Source organism: Scleropages formosus, chromosome 6 (assembly GCF_900964775.1).
Source record: "Scleropages formosus chromosome 6, fSclFor1.1, whole genome shotgun sequence".
Lineage (NCBI taxonomy): Eukaryota > Metazoa > Chordata > Actinopteri > Osteoglossiformes > Osteoglossidae > Scleropages > Scleropages formosus.
In genome coordinates, this window is record NC_041811.1 from 32,423,261 (window position 1) to 32,432,561 (window position 9,301).

Sequence of the window (9,301 nt, forward strand, 5' to 3'; positions counted from 1 at the left end):
CGTGTCCTCTCTCCAAAGGGGCAGGACTTTAATTTCATTAGAGGGGGAAGTGCTTTACTCACTTAATGGCTTTTATTACTGCTCAGACTCAAACTGTTTCATTAGTTAAAGTGCTGCTATAATTTACAGAAGAAAGAAAGCGAAGGCACTGCAGGTGGGGGGAGGGGACTGAGCCTGCAGTACGTTCTTCAGTGGCCAGCTGATACTGACCCAAGCTGGAAGTGGGCTTGGAGCCACAAAAGCAAGGCTGTGAGCCTCACAGGTCTGGAGATTACACTACAGGGGGTGTTTGGTCCAGCCCACAATTGCCTGCTCCCACTAACATTTTACCAGAAGCATCTCATGCTGGAGAACCTGGTTCTGGTCCAGGCAGGATTCTGAATCACATGGAGTTCCTGTAAAATGGAATTCAATTGTGACTTAAGTGTCTGCAAGAGAGTTGATCAAACACTATAGTCTTTCAGTTGCTACGGTAAGGGTTTTCAAAATGGCTAAAGCCTCCATAATGACAGCATTCCCCGTGATCTTTTATCAAAATTCATGAAAAATGTAAGATTTTATTTCACGTTTATTCATTTCAATGGTGCTTTTCTCTAAAGTGGCTTACAGTGTTTATCTACATACAATTATTTACCCATTTATACAGCTGGATAATTTTACCAGACCAATTTAGGGTAAGTACTTTGTTCAAGGGTACTACTCCTGGAGGCAAGAATTGAACCTCAAACCTGGGGCGGGTCCAAAGGCAGAAGCACTAACCAGTGTGCTACAAGCTCCAATACTTCAGATAGGTTTTCTCACACGTGGTATTTAATATAAGATTTCACACATTTGGCAATTGCCAAAGAAGCTTTGTGTTAGAAGTTTAATGTCTCGGTCAAAGCATTCTTCAGTACACCTACTCGGTGTGTATAACATCATTTAGTCAGACTGACATTTGCCAAGTGAGCTTTAACTTCTTTGGTCAAAAATGACAAGTAAATCTGAGTTTCTACACAAACCTGTAAAGGTGTTCTCACAGTTTGTTTACTATGCTTTAAAGCATCTTCATGAAAGAGGCAAATTGCCAGAAAATTGACTGAAACCAGTCAGTTCAGTTTCTCATTATTTGGCTGCACTATGACTAAATATGTACGTTCAGGTTAAAATCTGATACTTGCCTTACCAACTACAAATAAATAGACACATGGGGTTTTAATTCATTGTTTATTGTCTGGAATGGACTGCAGGTGTTTCCTTATTACTGTGACAGGTTATAAGAATTTAAGCACGGCTGTCTGCAAAAGGTTGCATCCAATCCAAGGATCATGAGCCATGAAGTTCTGGACAGTGTAAAACTACCCTACCCACTTGAATGGTTGAGAGCTGAATGTACCTCCCATTAGTCATGAAATAACTTCCATTTGTCTTCAGGAGGGGTAAACCCACCCCGTCTTCACTCACTGCTCAGAGGAAAACCCTTCAGCCAAGAACCTACAGTCCCAACATCACTGCTAAACCAAGGGATTAAGATTTTAATTGGATAGTTCTTTTCAGTATGTTATCATAGTCAAGATCATTATGATTGCTTACTTTTACAGGCTTGGAAACTATATACATATTTGTATTTTAAATGCAGAATCTGCATTCATATGTGCTCACACAAAATCTGGATGAGCCCAAGTGTCACAAAATGACAACAAAATGGATGTATGTGGCAAATTCTGAGCCTTCCTGCCCCCCCCAGGACTGCTGACAGGTTTGGCACGATGGGGACAGAATGGACAAAACTTGTTTTGCCTTTATTTCTTGACCAGTTGAATGACATCTTCATCTTCTAAGATATGGTCCTTGCCCACCTTCTGAGGGTTATGCTTGACTGATGACCCCCATACCAAGGCACTGTGGACAGAGGACAGGCTTATTCTCAGCCCCCAGGACATGCGTTTATACAGAAGAATGAATTTGTGGGACAACATGCATAAGTTTGAGGGAAAAAAAAAAAAAGTCAACAGATCAGACAGAACCTGTAAAAAGTTCATCCCTTCACAAACACCTTCTAAACAGATTTAACCAGAAATTGTCACCCCTTTAGACATTTTACATTGCAAAGTAATTGTGGATGATTTATAACACAGAATGCCTTGGGTACTGTCATTTCAATACAGGTCTTAGCATATTCAAGTGACAGTAGAATATATGAAGAGACCAGTTCAGGAGCATAGATGTACTCACTATTTGAACTCCTTGATCAAGTTCTTGTGGATCTTTAGACAGAAGTCCTCCACAGACGTCCGTCCATCGGGAAGCACGACTGGTGCTGTGTAGTCTGGAAGCTGCCCCTTAGGCTTGGTGTAGCTGGCAGAAAAAACACACACACACACAAAAAAAAAAAATTACTGACGTCATGGTAAAACCACTGCAATGAGATCACTGGGGCATCATCTACTTGTTTTCTGTACTCTTCAAACTTTAACTGATGCATACCTTACTCTCTCACACATTATTCAAACTCCTTGTTATTATTTTTTCAACCTGCTAAGCATCTAGAGACCCCTTACATGCGCACAAGATGCAAATAATCCCAGATCCTCTCCAGCAAGTCATCAAAGTTCCAGCGATGGTGGGCAGAGATAGGAACACAGTGGGGAATCTTGTAGATTATGTCCAGCTCTTCAATGGAGATCTGATCAATCTTGTTGAGCACATAGATGCAAGGGATGTACACCCTGACAGCAAAGGAAGACGGATGTCAGCTGGAGTACAAGACACACAGTGGAAGGCTGGAATTCAAATAGGGGGCTGGGCAGGCAGCCGGAAAGGCTTATGTTTGCGATTTGTGGTCTACCGGTTGCCCTCCACCACGTCAATGAGGTCATCTGCTGTGCAGTCGCTACGCAGGGTGACGTCTGCATTGTGGATTTTGTACTCTGCCAGGATGCTCTTCACCGTTTCCAAGTCCAGCTCACTCTGGGTACACTGAGAGACAGACAGAAAGGCACGGTAACCCCAGTGACCCCAATGCATGACATCCCACTCTTGTGCAGAAAGCTACTCACCGTGGCTGTGAAATTGATCCCTCCCTTGTCCTTCTTCTTGAAGCCAATGTTTGGAGGCTTCTTGTTCAGGCGGATGCCAAAGCCCTCAAGCTCATTCTCAATCAGCTTTTTATGTCCCAGGGGCTTCAGCACATCCAACACTATGAGGATCAAGTTGCAGGTTCGAGCCACTACAAAAGAGGGTGAGTGTAAGGCCAAGTCCTGAGCTACTGAAATACCTTAATACATAATGGCCTGAGGTCTTGTGGCTATAAATGCCTTGTCCTTAAATGGTGACCTTGACATGGCCATTTACCTGGCTTTGCAAACAGAATTGCAAGACTGAAGCACAGAAAACTTGACTGTCATATTCAGCAAATAAACCAACATTCTGAACAGACTGCATTTTATTGCATACTAACAAGGCTCCAAAGGATTTAGCACAAACCCATTTATAAGAACGTATTTTCCCGTACAAGCCAGAAAGCAATCTTCAATTATGCACTTTTTACTGCAATCCCTAGAAAAAGTCAGGCTTTTGTGGAAAAGAATATTTAGATTTAGACATATTTTCCCCAAAGTCCATATAAAACCTGCAGCTCTTACCAGCAATAACTTGTCGACCCCTTCCTTTGCCATCCTTGGCTCCCTCAATGATGCCTGGAAGATCCAAGAGCTGACAGAGTGGCAAAAATTGTCATAATAATGTAATCAATAAGGAGAACAAAACTGCTTCCAACTACAGCAAAATAACCACAAGCATCCATCACCTATGCATTACAAGTTAAAGAGTTTTTTAGGGTGAAGACCCCTAACAGGGTTAAAGAACGTTTCCACACACACCATATAGTAGGCACACACAGAAAGAAGGCTCAGGGTGACCAGCACATACCTGAATCTTGGCACCTTTGTACCGAATGACTCCTGGCACCGTGGTGAGGGTAGTGAACTCGTAGGCTGCAACTTCAGAGTACACCCCCGCTAGGTTGCTGAGAAGTGTGGACTTGCCCACAGATGGGAATCCTACGAACCCAATGCGGGCATCACCCGTCTTCGCGACATCAAAACCTGTGAGCGCAACAGAAATGATCTTTTAGAAAGTCTAATGTTAGCCAGCAAGTGCCAAAATAAAGAAGGTATTGAAGGTCATTCCTTTTAGTTCCACCTTCAACCAGACATTTAAAAAAAAAAAAAAAAAAAAAACCAACAACAGGATACCTGAATTAATACTGGCCTGAGCTGAAACTGTATGAGCACCACTGTCAAAAAGTTCAGAGAGGGCTGCTGTTTAAATGAGTTTTTGCACCTACTGATTCATACAATTACAATATTAGAACAGAAAACTTTTCAACAATTACATGCATTAATTTAGATGCTGTTGTCCAAGGTGACTTACAATGCTAGTTACACTAACCTCCCATAATTCATTCACCCATTTAGTCTCTCTCACACACAAGGGCAATTTAGATTCCTGAGTTTAAATTGCTAGTCTTTGAATTTTGGAAGCTAAACAAAAAACAACAGGTTATACAGATATGTTTTTCCCTCATAAGTTATAATACACCCATAGAACTGGATGAATATTTTCTGAAAATCGAAAACAGCCATACATTTATTTAAGTGAAGTTTTAATGGACAAATTAAGGCAAGCAAATCAGTGTGAGCAAAACCCAACACACAGGCTTCACTGGACAGACTGACACCCCTATGATAGCATAACCAAATTTCATAGAGGGATGAGTGTGACAAAATATCCTACCTTCCCCTGTGCCGCCTCCGCCACCCCCCTTAGGTGTGATGAGCTCCCTCCGTAGCTTGGCAAGACGGGCCTTCAGCAGCCCCAGGTGGTGAGCCGTGGCCTTGTTCTTTTGGGTCCGGGCCATCTGGAAAACATCAGGGTGAGACGGCAGGTCAGCAAGACTGGAACCCACAATTGAGTTTACCTGGAGATGTAGCCTGCGGCCAGCTGCCTAATAGTTAAACCACAACTCAGGCCTTGACTGCAGGGCTAAAAAGTGTATGTTGCAGAAAAGGTATGGGTCTCACATTCAATTCCCTGTGCGTTTCAGCTGATAACTTCTCACAACAAATAACTGCTACGTCATAACTTTTCTGACCTGCGATTAAAATCATGTACTCTTCCAGCTCGGGAGGGAATAGTTAACATATAATTCTGATACAAAACCAAATATACAGGGCAAATGAAATTCATCCCACTGCTGGAGAACCACTGTGTACATGTGGACTTAAATAACTATATTCAAGTTCTTAACAACCGAGTAGCAAAATTTCAAAAACATTAACCTGAATCCATCAGCTGCAGACCTCAGTAAATTTTAAATTCGACCTAATGTGTTGTTCCAAAAACACTGGCAAGAGTGAAATTATCAGAAATTATATTTCTCAACCATCAGTAGTCACTAATAGTTTAATATATTCCACATCAACCTACATTAGGTCACACTACCCCTCTTTTCTAAACAATTATTGCACAAAAAACCCTCACTTTTTTGCACTACCATTTTAAAATGTTTACATTCTATTTATTTCACCGACCACATCACTGCACTTTATTCCACAGTATTTTCAGTTTAGTAGTTACTGTTACTTGTACTGTAGTAGTAATAGTATATGTTTTATATGTTGTCCTCTGTGTCACACTGTGGTCCAGGAGAAAGGCTATTTCACGCCAATGCATGTTGTAAACATATTGTGGAAGTGACAAAGCTGACTTTGACTACTTAATTTAAACCATAGATATCAGTGATTATGTCCCTTACTTCTCAACAATGCAGTTAAAAGGTCAAGAGTTTATACCAGTTCCAGTTTATACCATTTTCGATCAGAACAGAGGAAAATAAATGAATTGTGTAGGTGCATCTCCATAATTTAACAGGACTCTCAGTTCATCAGCTAAAAAAAAAAAAAGTCTATGGTGCCAATTGCCTTGTTGAGTGAGGTTTGATCTATACAGGTCATTTAGCAGCTACAGCACAAAATGAAGAGCTTGACTGCAGTTAGAAGAAAAAGACATATGCACATGATGGAGTCTGCCCATTCCAGCTTCAGTACGGTGACATAAATAAATGATCAAGTGTTTCTTTTCCATAAAATGCTGCTGTGAATTTCCATATGGATGTGTCCCCCCCCCCCCTTTGATTTTTCAAGGACAACAGTCTATTGGGTCTCAGGTAACGAGCTGAAAAGTTTCTCCAGCCAGGGCAACTATCACTCTTCATGATCTCGACACAGCACTGTCTACAATCCGACATCCACTCCACTCGCCAAAATACCACATCACAACAATGGACAAATGTTTAAACACCACCAAGGCGTTTAAGTGACGTCATTAAGTCCTTTTTTTTTTTTTTAGGTAAAGCCAGCTGAAGATGCTGCGAGGCGGACTGATCTCGTCATCTCAACTAGCAACACCAGCAGCGGTGCATGATGTAGCAGTAGCTGTTAAATCAGCGTTAACCAAACCAGCGCTCCAGAAATGTTATAAATGTAAAATTTAAGTGAAAACCAATGTATTCCTAGTCTGCGTTCAGCTCGACTCCGCAGCACACACTCCACACTTGACACACACGCCGTCGGAGCCCCCCCTCCTCCTCCATGCTAGCAGTAGCACTGCCAGTGCAAAGCGCTGACACTCCGTACCTCGGCCTCGATTTCCGCAATTTTGGCGAGTAAACTCATCTTGCTCGCAAAGCAACGCTGTTGTACACTCGCAGGTGAATAATAAAATACTGCTTTCCGGCGCGCTACTCTTAGTGCCAAGAGCCTGAGGGTATTTTCAAATGTGCTAGCAGCACACACTGCTTAGCAGCTCATGCTTTTCAGGGAGCCATTCAATAGACAGAAATCTCGCGAGAAGCAACCACTTCCCTCCGGAAATTGCGCCTCTTGTTTTCCGGTGGGACTATCGCCCTTAACAAAAATTATGCAAAAGGCGTCCTGCCAACATGTTAAAAACACATTTTATTTGAATATTCATTTTCACTGTGGTTGAGATCATTAAACATAGAAATACGTAATTCTACTACATAGAAACGTAACAAACAATGTAAATGTAAATACCCCAAAAACAAGAATGATACTTTCACTGCTCTCATTTCGCTAAAGAAATATCTTTAAATGTCACACACACACACACACACACGTTAAGTATAATTTTTTTCTTCAATTTACAGTTACTTGACTGAGAGCTGTTCAGGCGGATCTGTCTGACAGTGACCTCTCACATGGTTTATATGTTAAAGGAGGTTATGGAAGTGGCTTAGCAAAGCTTTGCTCAACGTATGTCTCTGGACTGCGAACGCTAGGAGAACATCCAAACTACAGACCACCCAGAGCCTGGGTCAAAATACTTAAATGGTATATTTAATCATTTACATGTATTCATTTAGCAAACGCTTTTCCCAAAGTGACGTACATCTCATTGAAAAAACAATGACATAGAATTACATTAACATGAAGAGCAACAGATGCAGACGTGAGATACTTAAATAGTATTAGTTTGTTTCTTTCCACCATATAAATGGTACATTAAACGTGCGGCTCAGGGACCACTGTTCAGCTTTTTTAGTTCCTTATATGTGTTTATTTGTAAATGTTACTCTGTGAAATGGTTTGCCCTCTTTGATAAACCAGGAATGTCTTGCATCAGGTGATCCTTATGGATATTTTACTGCTGTAGTCAGGTCTTTAGCATCTGGATGTGTGGATGTTATCAACCATCTGCTGTCAGTGTACAGCCCCATGCCATCTAAAATGGAGGAATAGACTTCAGTGCTAAATTTCATTTCATCTGGATCATCTGAGACACCTGATTTTGTCTGGGAAAACATTTGGTTACCCAGGAGCATTTTGAACTCAAGGAACTGGTATTTTTTCTTCATAGGTCTTTCCAGCACCAAATTGTTTCAATTGTCCTATATTGATCAAAGACGAAAAATCAAAGCAGTGCAGTACTGATCATGTGGTCAACTTTCTTGTGCAGTTGGACATTCTGTGGAAGCTGACCATCCTATCACACACATTGACACACCCTGTGTTGGTGTTGTATTGTTCACCCACTGATGACCTTTACATGAGAACGTTGTTACTCTTTGTGTGACCAACCTGTGTATGTGTCTTTGGGGTCTAGGCCATGAACTGTGGCCATAACCACAAGTTTGCTGACAGATCATTTAATTATTGAAAACTCATCAGGCCTTCTCACCATTGTTTCAAATGCTCCTCCTCTTCTGGACCTGTTCATCGGTGAGGACTTTGTAGCATTTTGGCACAGTTTTTCTTGATGGTTCCACTTCTCGCAAGACCGTTTACTCCATTGGTGCTTCTAGCCACTTGCTACATTTTCTTCTCTGTCACGATTGGTCATTTTTTTGCTGTTCTTTTAAAAAGGTTAAACTTCAGCACCCCAAGTTAGGTATTTGCATAATAGCTGTGTCATAATGGTCTCATTTTCATTCTAGAGAAAAAGCTGAACAACTCTGAATCGGAGGACGACACTTGACATAACACAGAATTGACACTATCACTGGCACTATGGCACAAGCACTGGCTGTCCTGGTAAGAACAGAGTCTTTTAGAACTACATTTTCTGCATTTAGATCACATAAGGTTTGTTGTTTGGAGTTTCCAGAAACTTTTCAGCAAATGTACACTCGTTTCATCTTTTGCAGGCAAAGAGACCAATGCTTTTTGCTGTCATGCTGCTAGCAGGCATCGGTGGGACATTCCAGTATGGTTTTAATGTGGCTGCGCTAAGCTCACCATCCTTGGTAAGAATCTAGACAGGAAAACTATCACAATTTTTCTTCCATTATTTTGAAGATAAATCAAGGGACTTATTTTTCCATAATGTAAAGATAATAATCTTTATCATATTATTGTAGCCATGGGGGCTGTGGGGGCACAGTGGCGCAGCAGGCTTGGCTGGGTTCCGCTCTCTGGGAGCTCTGGGGTTCAAGTCCTGCTGGGGGTGCCTTGTGATGGACTGGTGTCCTGTCCTGGATGTGTCCCCTCCCCTTCCAGCCTTGTGCCCTGTGTTGCTGGGTTAAGCGCCAGCTTGTCAGGATGAGCTGTGTGTGTGTGTGCGCGCATGTATATACACACACTCACCAGCCACTTTATTAAGTACACTTTGCTAGTACCGGGTTGGACCCCCTTTTGCCTTCAGAACTGCCTTAATTCTTTGTGGCATAAATTCAAAAAGGTACTGGAAACATTCCTCAGAGATTTTGGTTCATATTGACATGATAGCATCACGCAGTTGC

General features: G+C 41.8%; 1 protein-coding gene across 1 annotated transcript; it reads right to left on the reverse strand.

Annotated features, from left to right (window-relative positions):
* Positions 1–1,195: 1,195 nt before the first annotated feature.
* Positions 1,196–6,883, reverse strand: drg1 (developmentally regulated GTP binding protein 1). Its single transcript, XM_018750420.1, has 9 exons — positions 6,678–6,883; positions 4,777–4,900; positions 3,910–4,085; positions 3,624–3,693; positions 3,039–3,208; positions 2,828–2,958; positions 2,541–2,708; positions 2,215–2,337; positions 1,196–1,881 (listed from the first exon to the last, which is right to left on the reverse strand). The coding sequence occupies exons 1-9, from the start codon at positions 6,714–6,716 to the stop codon at positions 1,782–1,784; spliced, it is 1,101 nt and encodes a 366-aa protein (XP_018605936.1). The 5' UTR covers positions 6,717–6,883; the 3' UTR covers positions 1,196–1,781.
* Positions 6,884–9,301: the final 2,418 nt, after the last annotated feature.

What these genes read in the sequence shown, in the direction of transcription:
- drg1 (XM_018750420.1), bottom strand. Translation starts at nt 6,716, where the DNA reads ATGAGTTTACTCGCCAAAATTGCGGAAATCGAGGCCGAG. An exon ending in ACAAAGGTGCCAAGATTCAG is followed by an intron (nt 3,694 to 3,909) that starts GTATGTGCTGGT and finishes CCACTCTGTCAG; the next exon opens with CTCTTGGATCTTCCAGGCAT. An exon ending in GACGTGGTGGAGGGCAACCG is followed by an intron (nt 2,709 to 2,827) that starts GTAGACCACAAA and finishes CTTTGCTGTCAG; the next exon opens with GGTGTACATCCCTTGCATCT.